Source organism: Lutra lutra, chromosome 7 (genome assembly GCF_902655055.1).
Source record: "Lutra lutra chromosome 7, mLutLut1.2, whole genome shotgun sequence".
Taxonomy (NCBI): domain Eukaryota; kingdom Metazoa; phylum Chordata; class Mammalia; order Carnivora; family Mustelidae; genus Lutra; species Lutra lutra.
This window is the reverse complement of record NC_062284.1, coordinates 12,735,108-12,761,613: the sequence shown is the minus strand read 5'-3', so window position 1 is coordinate 12,761,613 and position 26,506 is coordinate 12,735,108. Positions and strand designations below refer to the sequence as shown.

The 26,506-nt window shown below is 38.0% G+C and overlaps 1 protein-coding gene across 4 annotated transcripts in view; it reads right to left on the bottom strand.

Moving 5' to 3' along the window:
- MCTP2 (multiple C2 and transmembrane domain containing 2) overlaps positions 1-26,506 on the bottom strand; it is a 242,419-nt gene that overhangs the window by 8,288 nt on the left and 207,625 nt on the right. For all 4 annotated transcript variants that reach the window (XM_047737123.1, XM_047737124.1, XM_047737121.1 and 1 more), the window contains 2 exons: positions 12,836-12,945; positions 1,514-1,623 (listed from right to left, as the gene is read on the bottom strand). In XM_047737123.1, the coding sequence (XP_047593079.1) occupies positions 1,514-1,623; positions 12,836-12,945 (220 nt within the window). The remainder of the gene's footprint in view (positions 1-1,513; positions 1,624-12,835; positions 12,946-26,506) is intronic.

The following is a 26,506-nucleotide window of genomic DNA, read 5'->3' as shown; positions in this document are numbered from 1 at the left end:
CAAAACCCTGAGATCATAACGTGAGCCGAAGGCAGAGGCTTAACCTACTAAGCCACCCAGGCACCCCAAAAAATGTTTCTTCTTGATCAATGGACCCCGAAGAGCTTCATGTTCTCTTAGAGTCTACAGATCAAGGCTAGCATTGTTGCAGAATAGAGAAACTAACTATGGATAGAAGTAAGTATGTAAGTAAGAAACTAAGTATGGATAGGAGACTTTTGCCAAGAGTGAGGGTCATCAAGACTATCTTTTTCTTTTAATTCTTTTAATTCTTTCAAATTAGAATATCTTTTTCTTTTCTCAGGCTCTCTCTCTTACTATAAAAGAGAGATACTTATTTATATGGGATTTTCACTTCCTGGATGAAACAGAACCAGTGCCTTATGCTCTTTCAAAATCATTCTACTTCTTAAGTTTTACGAATTACTCAATTTTTTTTTTTTATGACTTTTCCCAATTCACAATGTCTACACTTGGCTTTTCTCATCAGCAGGATTCTACTCCTGTGAGTTCTCTCTGAAAAGGTCTACATTTAATGGTTTTAGAAAGGTTGTACCTTGTTTCTGACATTTGCAAGCTCTCAGCTTTTACTTAAAGATGAATGTATCTTAATGCAATCACTTGTACGTGGTAACTTCTCTGAACCCCTTACTATCTGAGGGTCCCTAGAAATATGGCTACGGTTGAGAATTCAGCAGTAGTCACAGGAGCCAAGGAATGGAAAACTATGACTGGCAGACTCTTAGGGAAAAGAGTTGACTGCTTCTCCAGCAATTAATTCACTACAATGCACGCTCCTTCTATCAACCCAGAAGCCCACCCAACAGCAGACACAAATATTCACAAAGCTGCTGTCTTTCGTCCAAATGCTAACTTGAGTAGTAAATCAAGTCATGCCGTTTATTTCGAGTTTGTGATTTTTGTTACTACTTTTTTTTTTTTTTTTAAGCAGCTAAACTTTATATAGGCACATCATTTACCCTGCTAAATTATGGCTTCCTCTTCTTTTAGGCATTGGGTAGGGAGTAACCACCTCCCTTCCTCTCTACCGCTTCTGGATTGAAGTATGGGGTTAGATTATTTTTCCTCCAGGAGAGATGGAATGTCAGAAGCACCCTGGCAGGGGCCAGATCCACTTTTACATAATATAAAGGGCGAGATGCAGGTGTTTGCTCACTGTTTGAATAACAGGGTTGCCTGAAAGTTACCGGGCCACCGCAATATATTATTCGAGACTATTTATGACTACAAAAGCCCAAAGGGAAATCTCATGCACAATCACATTTTTATTTGATTGCAATTATACAAGAGAACTATAAATATCTCTGCTGATCGTTTGGGCGACTGGCCTTTTCAGGGAGGTCCTGGAAGTTTTTGTTCCCAAAATTCCTTCCTTAATCTCATGTTTAATTGCTAACAAGAACACATTTAAAGTTTATGGTCCCACTTGACAAATGAGTCATGGGTTCTTACCTGAAATTGACCGCAAGCGAAAGGACCATGCCAGACTTACCCCAGATTAAAACGATGTAGCGGAGTGGAATAAAATACAAAATGATGGTGGCCACTGCCAGGATCAGACAGGCCAGGAACGAGAGGAACGGGACCGTCCAGTTAAACGTGCTGCAGACAAAGCACATCACTGTCACTTTCTCTGATGCTCTAAAGCGGCTACATAGTCATCTTGCCATGCTTATTTCTTAGTTACACAAATGAGAAAGGTCTACTAGAGAAATCACTCTAAAACCTGGAGAGGAAGGTCTGCCAAGCTGGGGATGGCAAAAACATCACTGAGGTCCTGAGGGGAAGCCAGCCAAGACCAACCTCCAGCCAACATGTCAGAGTCCTCTGCCCTCCTGGAGCCGACAGTCTTTAAGGGAAGACTCGGCTCCCACCAGCAATGAAGGTCATGATGGCTCCGTGCATGGAGATCTTCAAAACGAGAGGTCAGTGAGGTCACATCAAAGTCAACAATTCTCTCGGTGAAGACACGGTTGCCAGTAAATATTTAGAAAAAAGGGAGGATATTATTAAGGTGTCCTGGTGCTTTTGGTTTGCTTTGTTTTCTTTTTTTTCTTTTTGAGAGAGAGAGGACACAAGTTGGGGGGAGGCGGACGAGCAGAAGGAGAGGGAGAGAATCTCAAGCAAGCTCCACGCTCAGCACAGAGCCCCACACAGGACTCGATCTCATGACTCTGAGATCATGACCTGAGCCAAAATCAAGAGTCTGACACTAAACTGACTGAGCCACCCAGGCACCCACCCCAACTTTTGTGTTTTTTAATTACTTATTTTTAGAATTTTTAGACTCGTTGGCTCTAGAAGGTTACCAGGGAAACAGGCTTGAGGCATGTAACTATAAACCCTTATGCCCCCAATCCAGAGGGAACACAGCTTATGTGACCACACATTATTTTCACAGGGCCCCTGGCTCCTTCAGCATATCCATTGCCGCCTCTGACTTGTGTGCAAATGGAGATCTAGAACACGGGATGCAGAACTGAACAAACAGTAGAAATCCTTGCACGATCCTAGAAGATGATCTGGAAATCCCACGTCCTGTGGAGAGCCCATGAGAGCCTACGGTCCTTCTTTTTCCTGGTCTTCAGCTTCACTTATATGGTGTAGCTTCACTGACATTGACCCTTGAGCCTTGTGCTAGGAATACAAAGAGATTTGTCTCTTTGTTTTTGTTTTCTGGTGGGGTGCGTGTGTGTGTACATGCAGTGGGGGACTAAACATATAAAAGCTGTTGGGTACTTAATATGTGCCATTGTGCTAGTATTTTTTACATCATAATTGTGATGGTCATCATAATTCTTCTAAGTAAAGATTATCCCCATTTTACACATGAGCAAATTGAGGCCGAGAGAGATTTTTGTCTTGTTTTGTAAATAACCACAATTCCATGAAGAGTCTAAGAAAAACCCGGTCACCTCACCCTCTTGTAATAGATTGTTATCAGTGTTTTTAATCTTTACCCACTGAGAGGTATGTGTGTTTTTAATTTCTCAGTTTTTAAAATTATAAGCAAATTTAAACACTTTTAATATGCATGTAATTTGTTTCTCAAGTGATTTCTAGTTTGTTTCTTTGTGAGGTGCCACTGTTTGGGAAAGTGCTTAAGAAAATGGAATTTTAAGCAAACTGACATTGGATTGAGTTCAGGCTCCATCTCTAATTAGCCACAGGAAAGTGATTTAATCGATCTGCACCAACATTTCTGCTCTGCAAAATGTGTATAATAATAGTAATATCTCTATTATAGAGTTCTGCCAGAATTAAACAAGAACTTGCAAGTAAGATAGCTAGCACATTCTGTTTTTAGCACATTGTAAAAACTCGGAAAATGGAAAGCAGTTACGATTTGCCTATTGTGCCTTGAGCTGTTTTTGCTTGACTTTTTCCTCAGTGATTTAAAATATCTCTTTGGATACTAAAGAAATCAATCCTTTGTCATATTTGTTACAGTGCTTTCCCCAATGTGTTACTTTGTCTTTTTTGTGTGGTTTATACATTTTTAAATATAAAATTATGTATTTTACATGACCAAATTTATCAATGTTTTCCCTGGCTGATTTCTGGATTTGATAGCACTTATGGAAGATTTCCCCAGTCCAGCACCTTGACGTCAACAAAATGAATAATTGATATTTTCCCCACTCCTTCCTCATGCCTTTTTCTATGCTATTCTAAATTTATACATAAACATTGGTCCATTTCTGACTCCTCGCTTCCACAGTACAACTTCTAGCTGAACTTTTTGGAGGGCGATTTCACATTTGGAGACATGTTATATGGACTTCCTAATGATCCAAATCATGCCATGGCAGGAAGTTTAACCTACAGATCTCCTTGCACAAGGATGCTGGGAAGTGCATGAACGGCACAGTAATGGTTGTTAGTTGTTAAAAAAGTTAATAGCTTCAGTATCATTAATAGCTCAAAATCCAAATAAAGGGAAGAATCTAAGTAGATTTCTACTTGGCAATATTTTACAGATTTTTGTTTTGTTCAATTCAGCATTTATTAAGAATCTACTATATGCACACAGACTTAAGATAACCTTTATTCTTTTTCTTAGCATAAAGTTGCAGCTGCATTGATCTTTAGAAAACAGTGAGATCATAAAAAGGATACCCACACAAATACCCCTTTCCCCCAAAAGAGAGGCTCAAACCTAGATACGGTGAAAAAATAAATTGCATAAAAAATGGGTATGTGTGTATATATATGCATATACATATATGTACTTATTAATAAATTTACAGATTCACAAATACCACATATATAGTTTTTATACTGAAAAGGAACCTCTGATGGATATACTCCAAGTTGTTAATGATAGTTCAATATGACAAAAAGAAGGGGAAGAAAAGAAAGTTCAGAGAATAAAGGGGGCATGCTGATTGATTAGTTTGATAATGGATGTATACCATACTTATAATAAAAATAAAAACAAAATATGAAGTCAATCAATTACAATTAAATAAGTAAAAAACAAACATGAACCTTTATGCCCTAATTTTCTTCATTTTTTTGTTTTTTGAAAGCAGAGCCATAGTAGTAGATCCTGGATACAAATCAATAGATAGATACCATAGATTAAGAAGGTTCCTGAGTGGGAAGACAATACAAGTTAACAATTTATATTAGGCTGTGCTGAGTCATGCTGTAAACTCTAGGGTCACAACTAAAAGAAGAGCAATAGAATCCTTACATTCTGAGCAAATAGATAAAAAATAGATGAGAATAAAAAAACACTCATAACAAGGACAAAAAAACAATGACATCCACAAATTTAAAATCTAAATATATGAGTAACCACATTTAATTTGAATGGACTACATGGTACAACTAAAAGTGATTGTCTTTAGACAATCTTTGCTTTAGAAAGAGATCTAAAACATAAACAGATAGGTTGAAAGAAAATAATAGGAAATTATATATTATGAGGAATCCAACAAGCAGGAGATGGTATAGCCATATTACTACTAGTTAAGATATTAAGGTAAAATTTCATTTATTGCTTAGATATAAATAGGGCACCTAAAAGTAATGATCCAATTCAGTAGGAAAGTATAGCAATTTTAATATGTATGACCCAGAAGCACTTAGGTGACTCAGTCGGTTAAGCATTTAACTCTTGATTTTGGCTCAGGTCATGATATCAGGGTTGTAAGATTGAGCCCCATGTTGGGCTCTGCGCTCAGCAAGGAGTCTGCTTGAGATTCTCTCTGTTCCTCCCCCTTGCTCACTCACTCTCCTTAAATAAATAAATAAAATCTTTAAAATAAAATGTACAACCCAAATAATACAGCTTTTGAATACAGAAGGCAAAAACGAGCCAAGCTATAAGGAGATACAGATAAATCCACGGTGGGGCGTTTTAACACACATCTTTAACCAATTGATCCAAGAAGTCAACAAAAAATAAAAATCAGTATAAATACAAAAGACTGAACACAATCAACAAAATTAATCAATGCATACGTGTATACACACACACACACACACACACACACACACACACACTCTCAATAACTTTTCCAAGCTCACATGAAGAGTTTACACAGGTAGGCCATTTTCTTGATCAATATTTCTGACCATAAAGCAATTAAGTTAGAAATCAGAAACAAAAAGATAACCAGAAAATCTCCACATACTTGGAAATTAAGCAACATATTTCTTCACCATGGAAGCAATAAAAATAGAAAATTGGAAAAAAAGTTTTTACTAAACTTGAATGATAATAAAAATATCAACACCAAAATGTCTGGCCTGGAGCTAAAGTTATGCTTATAGGAACCTGTAGAGCTTTAAATACTCTTAGATGTTTGGAAAATAGAATGATTGAAAGTAAGTAATCCAGTGATCTATCTTTAGTTAGGAAAAAAATGCTAAATTAATCCTAAGGGAAGTAAAAGGAAGAAAGGAATAAAAAAGAGTATTAGTAATTAATGAAAAAGAAAACAGGTAGCAGGAAGATTACAAAGGCCAATAACAGTTCTTTCTGAAGACTATCATAATTCATAAATCCGATCAAGAAAGAAAGGAAAACACAATTAACATCAAGCATAGAGTTGCCTGTAAGCTCAGTCTGTTAAGCAGTGACTCTTGATTTTGGCTTAGGTCATGATTTCAGGGTTGTGAGATCAAGCCCCATGTTGGGTTCCATGCTAGGCATGGAGTCTGCTTAAGAATTTTTCTCTCAATCTCCTGCTACCCACCTCCCCCTTTAAAAAAGTATCAAGCATAAAAAAGTGGACAATGCTACAGATCCTAGTGACATTAAAGGTAGGATTTTATTAAATAAAAGGGGATTTTATTAACAACTTTATATCAAAAAGTCGAGAATTTAAGTGAAATGGACGAACTCAAGAAAAGGACAGCTTACAGATGTGAGAAGAAACAGAATGGCTGAACACATCTATATAATTTACAAAAATGGAATATTCAACTAAAACCCTTCCTAAAAGAAAACTTTGGGCCCAGATGCTTCACCAGCAAATTCTATTGAATCTTAAAAGAAGTAATGGCATCAGGCGTGGGTGCCTGGGTGGCTCAGTGGGTTAAAGCCTCTGCTTTGGCTCAGGTCATGGTCCCAGGGTCCTGGGATGGAGCCCCACCTGGGGCTTTCTGTTTGGTGGGGAGCCTGCTTCTCTCCCTCCCTCTCTGCCTGTCTCTCTGCCTACTTGTGATCTCTCTCTCTGTGTCGAATAAATAAGTAAAATCTTTTAAAAAAAGACACCAGGCTTATGCAAACTCTTCCAAATAACGATAAAGAGAGAACACTCCCACATGTTGAGTGAGCCTAGAATAATCTCTCCATAAGGAATTTAGGAACAGAAAATTACAGCTCAAATCTCATTAATGATTATAGCTGCAAAAATCCTAACAAAGTAATAGTAAATAAAATACAGCAATATACGAAGAGAGTGTATATAGCATGGCAAAATTGGGTTTATTCCATAAATGGAAGACTGGCTTAACATTTAGAAACCAAAACAATAATAGACCACATTAGCAAAAATAAAGGAAAAAAATTATCAGCGACACCTGGGTGGCTCAGTTGGTTAAGCGGCTGCCTTCAGCTCAGGTCATGATCCCAGCGTCCTGGGATCGAGTCCCACATCGGGCTCCTTGCTCAGCAGGGAGCCTGCTTCTCCCTCTGCCTCTGCTGCCCCTCTGCCTGCCTGCACTCTCTCTCTCTCTGACAAATAAATAAATAAATAAAATGTTAAAAAAAATTATCATGCGAATGAATGTAGGAAAAAGTTTGACAAAACTCACATTCACAATAAAAACTCTTAGTAAATTAAAAATAAAAGGGAACTTCTTTAATCTGTAAAGCATCTTTACAAATACCTAAAGCAAATATTCTTCTTAGAGTAAAATTTTGAAAGTTTTTTTCTCTAATATCATACAGGAGAAAAGAATGTTCAACACCAATTCTGTTCAACATGGTACTAGAGCTAGTAGCTGGTACAATAAACCAAGGAAACATAGAAAAATGTGTAAGGATTGGAAAATAAGGAAGAAAAAATTATCCCAGATAATATGTCTATGCAATAGAAAATTCATAATAATAGTCTTCAGATAAAAATCAAGATAACTAAGTTTACCAAAGTTTATAGATACAAAGTCAGTGTAGGAAAATTAATTTCACTTCTATATCCTAGTAATAAATAGAGAATGAAATCTGAAAAATATCATGAAACTAATCAAGTACTTGGGAATATATCTCACAAAAATGTGTGAAACTTCTATATATAAAACCCTAAAATAATATTGACATAAATTCAAAATGACCTAAATAGACATAAGACTTTATGAGAAGACTTAAAATTTTATCGAGATGTCAATTATTTTCCAATTAATGCAACCCTTTTAAAGATCTCAGTGGTTGTTTGTGTGTGCAAGTGTATGATGTGTCATGTGTATTAGTGTTGGGTGTTTCATTTCTAATGAAGATGTGTATCAGACACTCTGACAAACACCCTGTCAGATCGCTTTCCCAACAGCCAAATCAGTTAACTCCTGCATTTTCCCTTCAGCAACCCACAATTCTAGCAGAAAATGTTTAAAAGTTTTTTTAGGGGTGCCTGGGTGGCTCAGTCATTAAGCACCCGCCTTTGGCTCAGGTCATGATCCCGGGGTCCTGGGATTGAGCCCTGCATCAGGCTCCCTGCTCAGGGGGAAGCCTACTTCTCCCTCTCCCACTCCCCCTGCTTGTGTTCCTGCTCTGTCTTTTGTCAAATAAATAAATAAAATCTTCAACAAATAAAAAATAAAATTTTTTTTTTAAAAAAGGGAGACGTTTGCTTCTTAATTATGCTTTTTTAATTTAAGACATGGAAAAAGAATGTCAAGGCAGTTTGCCAAAAATAATATTCATAATAGTCAATATTCTTAAGTGAATAATACATGCCATCCACTAGTCTGAGCTCTTTATACGCACTAATTCATCTAATTCTTCCAAAAATGTTATGAAGTAGGAATCATTATTACTCCCATTCTACAAATGAGGACTCTGAGTCTTAAAAGTTAAGTAACTGGCATTAAATCACTTAGGCTCAGTACAAGTGACAGAATTAGGATGTGAATTCAGAAAGTCTGCTCCAGAGCCCACTCTCACTGCCATTCTATAGTAGGCACTTTCGAAACTGTAAAAAGGTACATTTTTCTCACTTAACTTAATGTTCCTGTTTATACAGAGTACTTAGTTCAAAGACATTTTACTGTAAATCCTTTAACACTCAAGAACTTACTAGACCTTCTCTCCATTAACATAGAGTATCTTGTGCTGGTTTTCACAGAACACCCAAAGTTAAAAAAGCAAAACAAAACAAAACAAAAACCCTTTCCATCTGAAAATCAAATACTTCAGTTCAGTTCCACAACTTCCCTAATTTCCCCAACTTGAGAGCTCACTAAATTCCTAAGAAAGGAATCCCTGACTTGGACAGTAATGAGACAAATAAGTCAAACCTTTCAATTAGTGAAAAAAGAAAAAAAATTCAATGAATCCCCTTCCTTCCTTCAACCATCCAGGCTTAGCAACATGTCCTAAGAATATCATTTTCAAAGGTCCAAAGCCCTAAAGAAAAATGAGTGTGTCCACATCCGGTAGAGGGGGTAACAGCTCCATCCTGTAGTTCCTCCCCCAAATGGGTGTCCCACTAGTTGACCCTTATGTCCATGGAATCTTGATTTTCCTCACTTCCCAGGCTAGGACAAATGAGTTTTTCTGACTCTTCTACCCATGGAGACAGAAATGACTGATCATATAATCTTACAGATTATTCTTTTGTTATGGATCCCACAAGATGCTTTCATTCACGAGGCATGGTTTTTACTCTAGCTTGTGAACCTTCTCCTCTACCTTCTGTCTGGCCAACTCTTTGGTCTTTCTGCCTTCATTCTTCATTCTTTGTTCCTTTCGACAAACAGAAGATCAATTGCTCTACCACTCCCCCACGTCTTCACAGCGATCCAAGCTACGCTTAACTTCCTTCCTCCTTCCTCATCTTTAGTGCCTAGTCCTTCTCAGCATCACTTCCCATCTAGAGAAGTTCTCCTTCTGATGAATGTACCTTCCAAACCGGACTCTGGAATATCTACAGGGATGACTTTCCTGTCCTAGGTTTCTCATTCTCCTGTGCAGAGATTTCCTTAACCACTCAAATATACACGTGTTGAAGGCAACACTCCATAATGAGAAGACATAAAATATAGCCATCTAGCCTGCTGTTTGAGATAATATAAGGTGAACCATGTTCAGTAAATATTTTAGCCTGTTACAGATATACATTTGAAATTTGTATAATATTAGAGAAGGTAATTAGAGGAAGTAGAGAAGAGTAGAAAAAGAAAATATAGTTTGTGCCATGTAGATGCAATATGATTGGAGTCTTCCGGGTCAGTAACTGGAAAGCCCTGCTCTGAGTATTATGCAAGCTTTACTTATTTACCAGTTGCCAGAAGTTGGGTAAAAGTTTTCGTGGTCCTTCGACACTGAATTACAATGGAATTCCAACAGAGTTACACATGCCATCCCACTTGAATACCCAGAAGGAACTTTAAGGTCACTGTGGTAATGAATGGCCCAAGAATTAATAGGAGTGGAGAATTAAGAGCTTTCCTTCCTGTGCTGCAGCTGGGCAGAACAGTACTCTGTTCATGGCTGAAAATACGTCTCAGACATGGCCACCACAGCTGTGCCGGGCACAGCTGCCCCTCAGACGCACTGCAGAGATGGGGGCCTGTTTAAATCACCCTGCCTTCTTCTCTCATCAGACACATTTCCTTGACCATTATCAATTGCACAACAGCCACATTTGTCTATTCGAGACCTTCAAGCATGGAGAAGGTTTTACTAAACACCATGGCCTTCCTTTCTCCGTCTTGCCCCTGCTCCACATCCTTTTATCCTTCTTGCTGCCACAATGTCCCTCATCCAGTTTTTTTTCATTGACTTTTTCCACCCACTCAGGACCCTGTATGAGCTTCAAGCATGAGCACTACCATATGGTATCACACAGACATATTAAACCCCATGCATCTCCCTGGATCTAGCATAGTCTTGGGCTTTGGAAACCTTTGCGCAGTCTCCCACCAACTGAAGTCTCCATTCATTAACTCTTTGCTCAGCTATCTCTTCCTGTTATCAGACTTACTGACAAGATGCCCCTTCTTCAGAAATGCCCCCTGTCTGTCTTTCTCTCTCCTACATCCCTTTCTAGGCTGGTCAGGCCTTCCCTGCCACCCCGTCTTATCTCTACCTCTCATCAATGCAACTGAATTCTAGTTATTACTGTTCTCCCTCACTACAAAATCGATCCCTGCAGGAAAATGGCATTGTAGGGCAATAGTGAGGGCAGGTTCAAATCTAAGCTTCTTTGCTTAGTAGTTCTGAGAGTTAATCACTCTGTGATTCCATTTTCTCATCTGTAAAATGGATATACTAAAAATCCTTAATCCAGAGGTCAGTTGGAATCTTTTAATCCGACTCCTGCCAGCAACTTCTTAAAGAAATTATTATGTGTTCAGGGTTTACAATAGTGTCTGGCTAGCACATGACATGAGCTGACGTTGCTATTATCATGGTTTTATGGAATATTTCTCATTCTTAGACCGAGTCAGTGCCTGACACTCAGGACTGAGAGTTAATGAGTGAATGAAGGGAGAAGTAAAATGCCCTCCTCATCATCTATTTCCTCTTGTCACTTATGTTTCTGTTAAACAATTTTGAGGATAACTTCAAAAATCATTGGTCAATTTATATGACATCTAGATGGGCATCAATATGTGTAAGCCAAAACTCTCCTTCTCTTTAATTTCTTCTAAGACATGGATAATGGGAACAGCAACATGTAAACTCAGTAAAGCCAAATTTAAGGTGATTTATAACTTACTTTATAAACAAAACAAACATGTTTATTATGCCAACAAATGGCCATGCAAGAGAAACTGGATTTGATAAGGAACCGAGAAAGATCAGCGTCCACGCAAAGTTCCATATTAGCTATTTATATTTCCTGAAATTTGTTATAACTTACCGATTTCCCTCCTCTCTTTTATATATCCTCTCGATATATAAAACTTTCCCTTGGCTTTTAGCACTAACATTAATCTCTTCTTTATCCATGCAATTTTTTTTTATGATTTATTTATTTATTTTAGAGAGAGAGAGAGAGAGAGAGAGAAAGAGAAAATGAGTGGGAGGGGCAGAGGGAGAGGGAGAGAGAATCTCAAGCAGACTCTGCACTGACCGTGGAGCTCAACACGAGGCTTGATCTCATGACCCCGAGATCATGACCTGAGCTGAAACCAAGAGTCAGAGACTTAACCAACTGCACCACTCAGGCACCCCTACCCATGCATATTATCTTCTCTTCTTACAGAAACTATACTGGTCAATAAAATAAGAAAAAAAAAGCTATCAGTGAATCTTCAGAAAGTAGATAGTTGATATAGTTCTGGATTTGAAGAAATAAGTTTAAAGTTAAAAGAAAAAAATGTTTCAATTGCTTTGTTCATTGGTACCAAATGAAGACTGAATTAAACAGAGTTCATGATGTCTGAAACAAAATAAACATAGAAACAGTCTTTCTCAACCAAGACTCCAGTGGAGATTTAGTCCTTGTGACCTAAGGTAGGAAGTGGCAAGCCATGGGTTGGGTTTAAGTCGACTCTAGCTCGCCACCTGTTTTTGTAAATAAAGTTTTGTTAGAACACATATCACAGCCATTCGTTTAGGTATCAATGATGCCCGCTTTCATGCTTAACAGAGTTGAGTAGTTGTGGTCCACAAAGATGAAAATATTTACTCACTGCCTTTCATAAAGAAAGTCAGTTGACCCCTGTCCTAAGTCATGAATTAACTTCCCATCTTTGTATCCATGATGCTACTTGCTATGTATGGCTCTTTGGTAAATTGAGGAAAAAAAGCATTTGTTGTGTTCCATGTTTCAGTTGAAAAAGGAAGTTTCAGAGCATATTTGCCTCCCTTTTTATTTCTGATTATGATACTCTATTTTTTTTATCTATAATTTATCACCAAAATGAGGATACTTTTGAGAGTGAAATAATTATGCTGGGGCAATTGGTGTGAATTGGCCATATGGTCAACCAGGTTCCAAGGCACTACCCAACTGTGAAGCTGACACACCCAAAGAACAAACCAACACATACAAATACGGTTGCTCCAATACTGTAGCTTTTGTTTCTTTTGTTTTTGCATTTATTGATCCCTGCCCTCCCCATCCTCTTACCCCCACTGTCCTAATACATGGCAGCTCTACTTCAAACACAACTCAAATGTAGAACTTACTTTTTAATTCTTTCTCCAAACGAAGCTATTTCCTCCAAGATGTTTTGAACAGTTGAAACAATATCCTGTACCATATAGATTCTCTCAATTAAGCCCTTTTTCTCGGATTCCTAGGAAACATAAAAGCAAGATTTAGCTCAGTCACTTCATTTTTATTATCCTGCTGTAGAAAATACTATACCATGTTAAAATAACATGGTTTTGATGAAAAGAGTGACTCCAAGAGATGAATCACATGTTTCACAACTTAAAATATTTATTGACTCCAAAGAACCGTTACCCACTCATTCAGAGGCAACCATTCACATTATATCTCAGTCACTACTTCAGTGTGTAGAAATTCCCATAGAACCAAGAGCTTCATTTCTCTGTGGAAGCTACTGCTTCTGTCAGAGGACTTGGCAACCTCCTCCATTTGGCTGACCCTGATTTCCGGTCTGGCTTCACAGGGTTATCTGCCGGCTCACCTTACCCTATTCCCTCACAGTCCTTCAGATATGTTTCCAGTATGTGACAACACAGTATGGTGCAAATCCAGGTGACAGGTCTCCTAGTACTGTGGCTTCTTTGTCAAACTCTGCTGCATTTTTAGTCATGTTTTGAACACACTGCAAGTCTGACAAACATTTCAGTCATCCTTTGGCAACCACCTCAGAAACAGAGTAGGCACCTGGAGGCAGACTACAAAGTCACTGCTGGAGACTGATCTTACACGGGTTCTCCCATGGAGGATTCCCAATGACTGACTGGCTTTTCCTTCACAGAAGTAGCAGCAAATACATGTTCATCTTCCTCAGTCTCCAGTTCTTCATGTGAACCAGAATTTAGCCTCCTAAGACCATTGTCCGTATCTTGCTTATAGAAAACCTCAAGTGTGTTTTACCATGTTATGCAGCTAATGCTTACAAAAAGAATTCATAAATTATCCAAATGTTGGAGAAAAGATGATTCTCTAAAGTGGTATTTTTACACAAATTCTTATATTCTTATAATCTAGGTCCCGGGGAACTCTACTGGAACTGGGATTTAGCTAGTATTCCTCTCAGCTCTTGTCTTTCTAGGGTATTGTAGCCACTACATATACTATATAATACCCAAAACCTCAAATTTTTCTCTATCTAGAATTTTACTTGAATTAGAATTATCCTAACTTATGGAGCAAAACCTTCTAAATTTATGACAGCATTTTAAGAATAACCTTCTATACAGCAAAAGAAAAGACTTCACTCTCCTTGTGCATTCTCTGTTCCATCAAAATGGACACAACTTGTGTGGGAAGGAGAATCCACCACCTGGTTAGTGATTATGGCTAAAATTTCACATAAAATTATGGCAGAAATTTCACAAAACACAGACTTCCCTTCTCCCACCTGTCCCTGTTTATGAAGCTACGTGGCAGAAACAGATCACAGGGAGGGCAGAGGTTAGAATGTACTACTGCCAGACCCTCTTTAGTAAAGAGTGCTGGGGTGATTTGAAGAACCTCTTACCATCTGGGCTGAACTACTTAATCCAAGCAATCTGTATAGAAGAAAGTAGGTTCATTGTGTCCTCTTGTTAAATCAAACTAGCATGACATTTGTGGTTTTTCACCCCAATTTAAAATTTCTTATTTCCTTTACTCTCTAATTCTTCAAGCAGCTTGCATTAAAAATTAGGTATGCCACTGAAGCAACCTAATTCATGCTCAGCCACATCTATTAATGGGCACAATGGTGAAAACCCATCTCTGTCTGCTACATAAGTATTCATGTTTATAAAGGAGGATTTGAAAGCACTAGGGAATTTGACCCAAAGGGCAAAAGTAGCTTCCTCTTTTCAGTAGCATAGACTTCAGGTCAAAACAATTTCTTGGAAAATGACTCAAATTTCCATGTGGCTCAAGTTCATAAAAACATCCTAGTTCCATTGACTCAGTGTGTGTGTGTGTGTGTGTGTGCGCGCGCGTGCGCGCACGCGTGTGTGTGTGTTCTCCCCCACCCCCAAAAAACACCCAAATGCCAAGGTTCTGGTTGTGAAGGAAGTATAAGTTAGTATACCAAAATAATAAATGATTGTCTCCATGTCCTTTTCCTTTTTAATGAATTTGGTATTTTAGTTTGCATATTTAATACCCAAAGACAAGGCTAAGAGTCTTACCGTATCTAGGCTAACAGGATAAAAACTTACCAACCAAATCTCTACACTTTCAAGAGTAAGAGTAATCAGAATTATATAATTTTTGAAATACTTATCAACTATCAATTTGATTTTATATTTGGTGAATCCACATAATTATTTCATTTTATTTTTATAAACACATTACTTCAAATTTTGAAAAAGCATACTTTATATATATTAAAATGGAACTTATTTATGTTATTTGGACATTTCTAAATGATGCATAAAGAATGATTATTTGTGCTACAGATTCACATTTTTAACTGGTTTCCTAGTTATATACGTTTATAATCCCAGGTCAGGGCACTTTTCAAAAGAATGTACTTTTTAATATTCTTTTTATATATTTCAGAAAAATTGTTCCTAATCATCTTCAGAGTTGCACTTAATAGTCATTAAGTTGACACCTTTAATTGACTCTACTGTGGATCATAATTTTAATTACAAAAATACTCTTTCTACAGGTGCTGAGATACCTTGAAATCTCACACCAAAAAAATGTGTTACATGGAGAAAATCATTATCAATTTTAATTTTTAAATGTTGAGATCCCTATATATTTTAGCTTAAATATTTTCAAAGGCACTGCCTTTTTGTATCCATTCATATGGATTTTCTCTGTCAAACATTCTTTAGAACAAAACTCTAAGTTGTATCCATAATTCCTTTGACTGCTTCACAAAATTTATGCTGATAAATAAATGACTTCTCAATTTCCTTCCATTCTTGGGTCAAATAGATATTTAGTCTATTAAAAATCAAAAGATTTTCCACAAATTGAGATATACCAAAGGGTGACTTCAGAATTAAATATTGAAATGTGCACAACATTTGACCTTGTCATTTACTTTGCGTTAAATATTACTGGTTTTTGTGGGGGGAAAAAATGCAGTGTCTTTTTTGTCAGTTCTTTTAAAATTCACCTCCACTCACTAAAAGCTTGCAAAGATGAAATTATTTACCATTTCAATCATCAAAGATTTTGATAAAATTTTCCAACTGTTTATGACCCAAATGCAACAAAAACTGTAGAGATCTTTTTTCACAAGAGTTCAATAGCTCTAGAAAATGTTTAAGTTGACTAAGAGCTCCTCAAAGGTTCAAACATTCTTAAAATCAAATTGATGACCGGCAGCAAAAAACAGAGTACATATTGACACACTGAAGTGTATTTTTCATATCTGAAATATCTTTGTCACAAACAACTTTGTTGTTGCTACCTAGTACTGTATATACAAAATATTTATAAGTGTGGACAAGACAGCTTCTAATTCAATCAATGGAGCATTATCATTCTTCTGTACCCAGTCATGGATAATCAGGGCACTGTGGCCAATCCCAAGTACACTTCTGCCTCATAAATGCATTCATTTTGTAAAAACATTTTATTAGCCATGATGCTATCCTCCATCAAAGTTTGCATTTATACTATCCCTATAGGTTAAATAATTCCCAAATATAATTGTTTCAACTAAATTTACATCAGCATTCCTGATGTCAGAGATTTCATCATTTGTAAAACTAATTAGCAAAAGCTTTATTTGGTTCCATTTATTGGTTGAAAAAAAATCAAAATCATTTTAGAATTAACTTATTTGACAGTCTGTTTCAATCACTCGATAGCGTCCAGGTAAGACTGCCACCATTTGACTCTGCCCAAGAGTTTTCAGATATTGGTTCTATTAGAGTCGACATATTAACAGCTACCTTGCATTTTCATACACGTACAACGAAACCTCGGAATGGAAAAAATCCGATAAATGTACAATAGCCATTTGTCTAAAAGAAAAGTCATAGTCCACAGAGAGATATGTAAGCACAACTTCTTGGCTACATAAATAAAAGCATGTTTCCAGAAATGGTCTTCTTGAAGTAACTACTAACTGTTGAAGACTCTTTGGCAGTTTTGTAACTTCAGTTTATATACACAGATGATAGGACCATGTCCCCAGGGGATAGACAAGGAATGTAAACACACATCTCTCAGCACATCGATAATTATCTTAATAGAATATTATTACTGGATTATTTCTTAAACATGAATTCTGACTTTATTTACTCATTGCAAAACTTTATCAGAGAGTAAAAAAAAAAAAAAGGTAAATGCAGATTTACTCTTTGGAATGAGTGAAACAAAATATGATAGCCAAAGTGTTCAGACTACTTTTTATTCTCTTATCCATAGGACTGTTTCAATTCTGCCTATATTTACATATATTTGTTGTATATTTACAACATACCCTCACCCTATCATTTTTCATCTTTCCCACTAACCCTCCTGGAATAGGCAGTTTGGAGGCTATATGCATACAGACTGGGCAATAGCCGTGTGCCCACAGGCTTGTATACAACATGACTGACTGGGGGGAATGGGGGGCATCAGAGGCTTCTCCACCATCGCTTGAGACAAGAAGGGGTGAACTTATCTGAGAACACTTTGTTTGTCAGGGACCACCCAAAAGCTCTCCCTGAAAGCTAGGTTTTAGTGGCTTAGCCCCCTGAAAAGGGGTCAGGAAAACAGATGGGTTATCCCTGCTTGTTGGCTGGATTTAATCGGGTGTCAGTAAGATCTCTGGTCACCGCTCATGCAACACCGCGGCAAATAGGAAAAACCATAGCAGAAGCAGAATGCACAAACAACAAGCCTAAGCAATTTATCACAGTGTATTTGAAATGAAGTATTAAATACAATACTTAGAATTTAAATAAAATGGGGGGGGGGTCAGTAAATAGAAAATTTCTGGGCAAGTAGGTACATGTAACATAGGATTCTAGTCCAGAACGCCAGAGCAAGTGTGTCTTCATTATAAGAAGCCCCTTAGCACCTGGGTGGCTCAGTCGGCTAGGCAACTGCCTTTGGCTCAGGTCATGATCTTAGGGTCCTGGTATTGAGCCCTGCATTGGGCTCCCTGCTTGGTGGGAAGCCTGCTTCTCTCTCTCCCTCTGCTGCTCCCCCTCTTTGTGCTCTCCCTCAACCAAAAAATAAAATCTTGGAAAAAAAAAAAAAAGCGTAAGTTCTAGTGGGCATTTCACAAGGTGGGCATTCAGCTCCCACTTGTTTTTTTTTGGCATTTGCTTCTTTGATGTCTATGGGTTTTTGTTCTGTCTCTTTGTATACCATCGGATATATAATTTTGAGAAACCTGACTCAGTTACATATTGCCCCCTACTCTTTACAGCACTATTTTGCCCAGAACTCATGAGAGTATGTTAAATGATATCTTTTAAAACTATTTCAAAAACATTTCTTTCCATTCTTATATTTAAGAGCTGGGGTAACCAGGGATTGTTTGCACCAACAGGTGAAAAGTTAACAAGAAAAACAGACCAACCAACCATGAGACTTCAACTCTACCCAGGCCCACACATTTTGTAAAGAGCAGACTAGGGGTCAGAGAGAACTGAGTTCTGCCTGGTCATCTACCAATTTTGTGATCATGGCAAATCCCTCACCCATTCTGAATTCCAATTTAGCTATCTGGGAAAAGGGAGAGTCTAATCCTTTCCTGACTGAATATTAATTTAAATATTAATATTTAATAATAAGAATTAAATATTATTCGTATCATAAGATATGTAAAGCATTTAGTATATTATAGACACTTCATAAACATAAGTCCCTTCCTTTTGAGAATGCAAAGAGATAAAAGAAGGAATAACCTTCGATCTAGTTGAAAGAATACAGGGGTTAATTTAAGTTTTGAAAGCAATGATCTTCCAAGACAAGTCTACTCATGTTGCCCTGCGTTGTACGAAAGATCATCTGGCAGTTTTATCTGCATCATGCTGGCTTTATTTACACGTCTCAGATTGAACCACGGAATATGGTGATAACAGTTTAGCAAACACAACATTACATCTGCTGCTGCCACCAAATTGCCTGGGAAGAGCAACAGAGATCCATTCAGGAAGACAGAACCGTTATCACGTGTGCTGGTGTGTTTCCTTAACATAGGAGGCTTCTGATTTATAGAGGGAAATGTGTAATAAAGAGTGGAAGAGTGGTGGTCATTGGGGTGATTAGACAAATGCACAAAAAAAATTATGACCAGCCATGCACTGCACTCCCAGAGCCCTACATTTGAGAAAGAATAGATTTTACTTCTTATTACAAACTTGAAAAACCAGTGAGGCATACGACCGTTCACATGATTTGGGTCTACTTTGTGATAAAGCTTGCATCACGAAATAATAGAAGAGATGAGAGCATGCAACTTTTCAGATACAGAATTCCAATTTCATAAGGTTCCTTTGTTTTCTGATATGCCATAAAGAAGGACTGGCACTCATTGTAAGAAAAATGATGACAAAACCCATCTCTATAACCTAAAAATGTATATTATTATATAGAGACAGATGCAAGTTCACCATTTTCTTCATTGTCCGTTTGTTTATAAAACGTGAGAAAAATAAACCTGACTCTTTTGGCTAGGTTTATAAAGCAGTCAGATTAAGAACAAATCATGTACTTTTTTTATAAGTAAAACCAAAAATCAGTCAGGAAGCAAATGCGTCTTTCTTCAGTTCTGGTTGCCACCCCCACGGTTCCAATGACTATAGCACTGTAGGTGTAATAAACCAGCTTGGAGCCTCTGGGAGAGAATTCACACCATCAAAATGAATTTACAACTCAGAATTAATTATATAATCAGTATGTTACTTTAAATCTTTCCCACATGTTCCAATTTAAGGAAAAAAAAATCCTCATTTCTCATTTAATTACCTAAGCAAAACCGGGAAGACAGTCCCAAAAATGGACCATGTCAGAAAAAATCCTTTTTGACAAGTTTAAAAATTGAGTAGTATTTGTCAGAGGATAGACGCATTCTCAAAAGGGATCAATGCAAAATTCTGTCTCAAGATCTCTCCAGTAATTCCAGCCCTCTAGAGCAAAAACACAAAAATATAACTTTGCATTTTCAATGGGACTATGTTTGGTCTGTTTTATCCTACGGAATATTAAAAGCCTATAATTTGAAAACTTGAAGAATTACAAATGCCAGAAATAGACTGGAATTTAGCATGGAAAACACACAAACTGAAAAAAAAATTCAAACCTCAGTATCTGTCATAACAAAGAATAAGAAGCAGTATTTCTGATAGATGAGATTAAAAACTACTCCTTGGAAGCCTGGCTTACTGCACTGGGAAAGGTCTTTAGGACTTCTTCCCATGAGATGTGGGGGATGTGCGCATGCGCTTTCAGACCTACATGCTTGCACGTGCAAACCGCACGTGCGCGCACACATAGACACACACGCACACACCCAATCAACTCCTTAGCGTTTGCTCTTTCCACGGGGGTAAAATTCTGTAGTTTTTCAGGACAGCGTTTCCTTCTCAAGTATTCTTTTGCTTGAGGAAATGAATATAGAACAGATCTGGGTTTTATTTTATTTTTTTTTTAAGATTTTATTTATTTATTTGACAGAGAGAAATCACAAGTAAGCAGAGAGGCAGGCAGAGAGAGAGGAGGAAGCAGGCTCCCTGCTGAGCAGAGAGCCCGATGTGGGGCTCGAACCCAGGACCTGGGATCATGACCTGAGCCGAAGGCAGCGGCTTAACCCACTGAGCCACCCAGGCGCCCCCAGATCTGGGTTTTAAATCAATATCATTTCTAAGTGGTTTTGAACCTGCTCTGTTCATTACAGAAAGCGTTTCCACGCTGACTGGTATTTACCAACGACTTTTCTTGGCTTACCACAAGAATCTCATCTGGTGTTACAGGGAAGGGCTGAAAAAAGTAAAAGAAGGAACAGCACCAAGATGATGTTGGTAAAACACCAATGAAAAACTGCCAACAGTCTACAATAATTCTCTGGCATTTAGGCCTCAGGAAGATTGGTTTCTGATACATGCCTGACGCCCCCTCCCCCACACACACAGAGCAATCAAGGTCTGTAAGTACTGAAGGCAGTTCTCTGTAAATAGGGCAGGTAGACCCACAAGGAGCTGCTGATTTTACTGTGTGTGTGTGTCCTTTAGTTTTCTCCGAGGAAGGGGAGCAGGAAAGGCAGAAGATAGAAGATCCATGCAATGAAGCAGCGCAACACGTAATCCTCACTACCCTAAGACTCTGCTCCAACATCACCTCCTCTTCAATGAAAGTAGCAACCACACTATATTCCCATTATTTACTCAGAAGACCACGTTTATAGTTTTAATCTTTGCACCTAAAGAGGCTGAGAGAGGGAGAAAACACTTCATAAATAGGTAACAATGCAGGACAATGAACCGAAAAATAAATGACATGTTTCCTTCATGACAGTGTGGCATGGTCCAAAATAAATCTGATTTAGGTCAGAAGAACTGGATTTGAGTTTTGCTATTATCCTACCTAGTGAATTTCTCTTAATTTGTAGATGGGGAAAATAATATAAAATGTAATGGTTTGAGTACTGGATGAGCTAAAGTACATAAAAACAGTAGCAAGTTATAAACCCTCTACTAATATTAATATTTTTATAAATATAATTATTTAGCTAATATTCAAAATAATCTTGTTTTATATTATTACTTTTGTGTCCTTTATTACTTACTTTCAGTTATAACTTTTCCCTTGAGGAAAAGGAGAGGGGTCCTCACTTATCAATTACCTTGTAAACCCACTGGATATTTGGGATTTAGGACAAACCACCAGGGAACAGAGGGGGTTTCATTAAGAAAGACAAAAGGAACAGCTATTATCCTCAGAGAAACATTGACTTGTGGATAATGGATACACAATACCCAATGTATTCTACATTAGCATGATATAAACATTTTAGGCAATGAGATATTAAATATCTAGACACAGTATAGCCTATAAAACCAGAGCCACTGACTGTATTCTGTTAGTGCAAACAAACTAATAGGATAGATAATCCATCTAATTTATAGGCTAATGTATCATATTTCACAATATTGGGGAATTACATACCAAACATAACCCTTACAATTGAAGTCACAAAGAAAATATACAAGTACTGGGAGTATTAGTGAGCCTGATATGAGCGGGATGAATAATGGTCCAAAAGGTTAGATTAGTAACATTTCTGGTTGGCTTCAAAATATAATGAAGGCAACACATTTTTTAAGAATGGGGACTTGAGTTTTAAAAGAAAAATTTGAGCAAGTCCATGTGTTAGAGAAAAGACTGCAGGAGATAGGGAAGCCAATCCCTTCTTATTCAAAACATACATAAACTGATAATTAAGAATTGGCTAGAATCCATTTTAATATTGAAGTCTTGAAAGTAAGATGGTATGGTAGAAATGGTAGTAATTAAATCACTTCATCACTAAAAATCACATTAAATCAAATTAAATGGAGTTAAATCAGAGCAACCATTTACTTTATCTTCCTGAAAGTTATCCTTTTATTTTTTTAAGACTTTATGTATTTATTTGAGAGAGAGAGAGAGATTGGGAACACGAGCAGGGACGAGAGGGAGAAACAGGTTGCCTGCCAGCAGAGAGCCCAACGTGGGACTCAATCCCAGGACCCTGAGATAAGGATCTGAGCCAAAAGCATATGCTTAACCGACTGAGCCACCCAGGCACCCCACTGAGAGTTATCCTTAAACACGTCCTCTACAATATACCCTGTATACAGATTGCATGTCTCCTGAAAGTGTATGTGTGTGTGTGTGTGTGTGTGTTCAACTACTACTAACCTTTCAAAGATATTGTCTGACTTTATATTTTCCTAAAAATACCACACTTTATCATTTTAAAAGTACCACTCCTCTGTCAATAGGTTAAAAAACTCACTAATCAAATTAATTTGCTGTGTGTTTGGGACATTCTTAAGAAAGCACAAAGGAATCATAGGCAGAATGACTCTCATGATGAGATTGAAAGATAAAACCTCCTCCAAGCATGATCGTCTCCCCTGGCTGGGACACTATAGATCATCTTCTCTCTCTGGAATAAGAAAGCACAGGGAATGAGGCATCCTGGTCCTAGCCCACTCATCTAAAGGACAATGCAGGTTATATTACAGCAAGAACACTTTTTTAAAATTTTTATTTTTTTAACTTATTTATTTATTTGACAGAGATCACAAGTAGGTAGAGAGGCAGGCAGAGAGAGAGGAGGAAGCAGGCTCCCTGCTGAGAAGAGAGCCTGATGTGGAGCTCGATCCCAGAACCCTGAGATCATGACCTGAGCGGAAGGCAGAGGCTTAACCCACTGAGCCACCCAGGCACCCCAAGAACACCTTTTAAATACATATGCCACGTGTTTCTCTCCCTAAGAAGCTTCTGCTTGGAATGAGAGGAATAACCAGTCTGGAGAACGGAAACCATGTTAAACACTGAAATTGAGTTTAAAATGTACTTAAATTTTAATGATGACATCCTAATTTGTGAAAAGGGGACAGAGATATAATATTCATCCGTATCCTTTCATTACGAAATTGTTCCACGACTGATCCACAAAAATGAATTAGATGTTTATTTTCTTAAGAAAAACAACCATATCTGTTTTTTGCCAACAATTGACACAGAAGGGCAATTTCTCCTCCCTAAACACGGTAAGACAATTGTGCACTCATTGATCATCCTAGGACAGATCATTCAAGTCCTGTTTCTGACAGATGAGTTAAAGACACGCCAACTCACAATGCAGGCATTACCGCAGTTTCCTTATGATATAGCAATAGACAGGATTTTTTTTTTATGACATGCCCTTATGATTTCTTCTTGCTGATGTTAATAGTAAATGCTAAAATATTCTGTGTAAGCATTTGTTAGGCTGGAAAAAGAAAGAAACTCTAATGCAAGTATTTATACCTTCCGCAATGAAAACAAGATATTATTGCTTTGCGTGACCTTTCCTAAGTATGGGAATACAGCATTTTACACAATAGTTTCTTGGTTCATGCTTCAATTACTGACCTTTACTGTGCAGAAAATTAATGCAATTTTCATTGTAATCCATCCGTACAAATAAGGTCCACATAGAAGAATTCCACATTTGGAATCTAATACAAATAGGAAATGTCAGCTGATTGCTGTTGGCTGAACTTAGCCATTATCTGTTTGTTCAGGGGTCCCCAGCAAACTACACTTGTAACAAGCAATTTCTTGCATGGCCATCAGGAATAAGAAAGAAATATCTCCTCTCTTCAAAGTTTAATTTGTACAGTTAGTTTCCTAAAAGCCCATAAAGTAGTTATCTGAAGGTTCTTTGTTACATCTGAAAGTGCAGAAACACACACACACACGTGCACAATTGTGCAATCTAATTTGGCTTCTCATACAGGTCACCACCATGGACTTCTGACAGTGAAAAGGAGCAAAAGGTTACAGTGATGTCATTTTATAACAATCCCCCTTCCAGACAATAAAAGTATGACAGACCCCAAACCACGTCCTGGTCCGTGCATCAGAGACTTGCAGAATATACAGAATGCATCCATCTCCAGAGGAAGCTGTGCCGCGGGGCCCCGACGTGCTTTTATCTTCCACAGTCCCCCGTTATGGTATTTGGTGGGAAGGGGTGCTAGCAATTACAGACTGTTACTTTCAAGATGGATAGTCTAGATGGAAAGGAGTTTCCTCTCTTCTTCTGGTTTGGAAGGAAATGGCTGTATGTTTATAATTTGTAAACAGCTCATCGCTCACTGGGTGTGTTACAGTTCCCAGAGGCATGGCCTGTCATGTCTCACATGCAACAGAAGCCAGGGGGGTTCTGTGGGTAAGCTCTTTGGTACAGCACAAGATGGAGGGCAGTAGCCCCGTGGCTGTGTGCGCGGGTCTATGGCAAGCACGTCTCAGCTGTGAAGTCTGGTCTATGTGGAGAAGGACGGATGGACTGTAATATATATTGGGATGTAGTGGGCTCCAGAAGTCTTAAAGTTGAAAATTCCTCTTTACTTTACAAAGCTCTCAGAGATGGGAGATTGAAAAGATATGGATAAGGACAGCAAAGTTTACCAGTCTCCCTAAACAGTAGAAGGGTTGTGGTAAACACAAGAAGGTATACGTAGAAGTCAAAATTTCATTTTAGATTTATTCCTCTGGATAATCTGAAAGGCCAACAAAACTGAGGAAGCAAACAAACATGGCCATGCTGTGGCCATTAAAGGCCCTATGAGAACACTGTAATAGAAGTATATCGCGAACAGCACTGTCCTGAGGGAAATATGGAATGTCCTAACGCCCTGTCTATAACAGGGTTGGCACACCTGCTGTGGGGACTGCAATGTTTGGATAAACACAGGAGCTCCAAGGCTCTTCCATGTAGATGCTATGGTTCCAACTCAGTCATTCTTACCCAGGAAGGCTTAGCACACTTGTCTCTCCTTCCAGATGCCCAGAGCCCCAGACAGTCCTTGAGGCACCTCAGTAGAAGGTTGGCTTATGACAACCACTGGTCTAGAATCCATGGCCTGAATTTTTGCTTGCCAGTTCACACCACTTTTTCACTCATTTCCTTCTTGTTGGAAGCTCTGCTTTATCAGATGGGCCAAAGACACATGGTCACAATGCTCTCTAAAGGACAGATGACGCCCTCTTCTATTGAGGTCTCATTTTAACAGACATAGCCAAACAGAAGAAAATCTTCCTTACTTCCTAGCCTTGGTAAATAAAATTTAGCATGTGGCCTCATAAAGGTTTAAAATAATTTCTTCTAATACGTGTGGTTCTTTTGGTAAAACATCCTATCACCAGGCAGGTTAGCTTGGCTGTGACAATTTTTCATGCTCAAGGAGTTATATTACTCAGAAGCAACTCCCATCGATTCATCAAGAAGAAAGCTGCATCTGTGTGACCTTATTCTGAAAAGAGTCAATTCCATTTTTTAAAAATATTATGCTTTATTTTATTATTTTGCTATTAATGATCATTTTAGCACAACAAATAAGATTCCCTTTGTCATCTACCCAATTTGCTTCAAATGGGCAAAACCATCTGGCTCACCAATTAATTTTAGGGCTGTTTGTGTCATGGAGCCAGTGTTTTTTAATTCATTACCATTTTCTGGGCATTTTATATTGGATACTTAAATCTTAAGATCCCCCTCCCCTTTCACCTTTTCCCCTCCTGCCAGCCTCCTCCACACAAACATCACAAACCCCATCCACCCACAGGTTCTAGGGGGTTGGAAGTCCATTAAGCTGGTAGCATCTCATTTGGCATTTCCACTTTTTTCATTTTATTCCAGAAGGTTTGTCTGAAAGCGTAATGACAACAAAAGCAGCAGATTTGAGAGATTCTCCCAGGAGAAGAAAAAGGACAGATGTACACAGACATATAGCTGAAAACATTGCCAGCAACAGCTGGGAAACTGACAGGCTCTGAAGTGGGTGACCACCCCACAGAGCGCAGACGGGAACCTAAAGGAACAGCAATTTTACTTGATTTACTTTTGACTTCCTAGACTACCTTTTATCTACCTTTTACACACCGAGGGGCAGGCTCTTACGATCTTCACTTGAATCAAATGACAGGCCTCCTTTAGGTACGCTTTTTATAATATTTCGGTAATTCCTTATATTTTTACCCCCTTTTATCCTCACTTTATA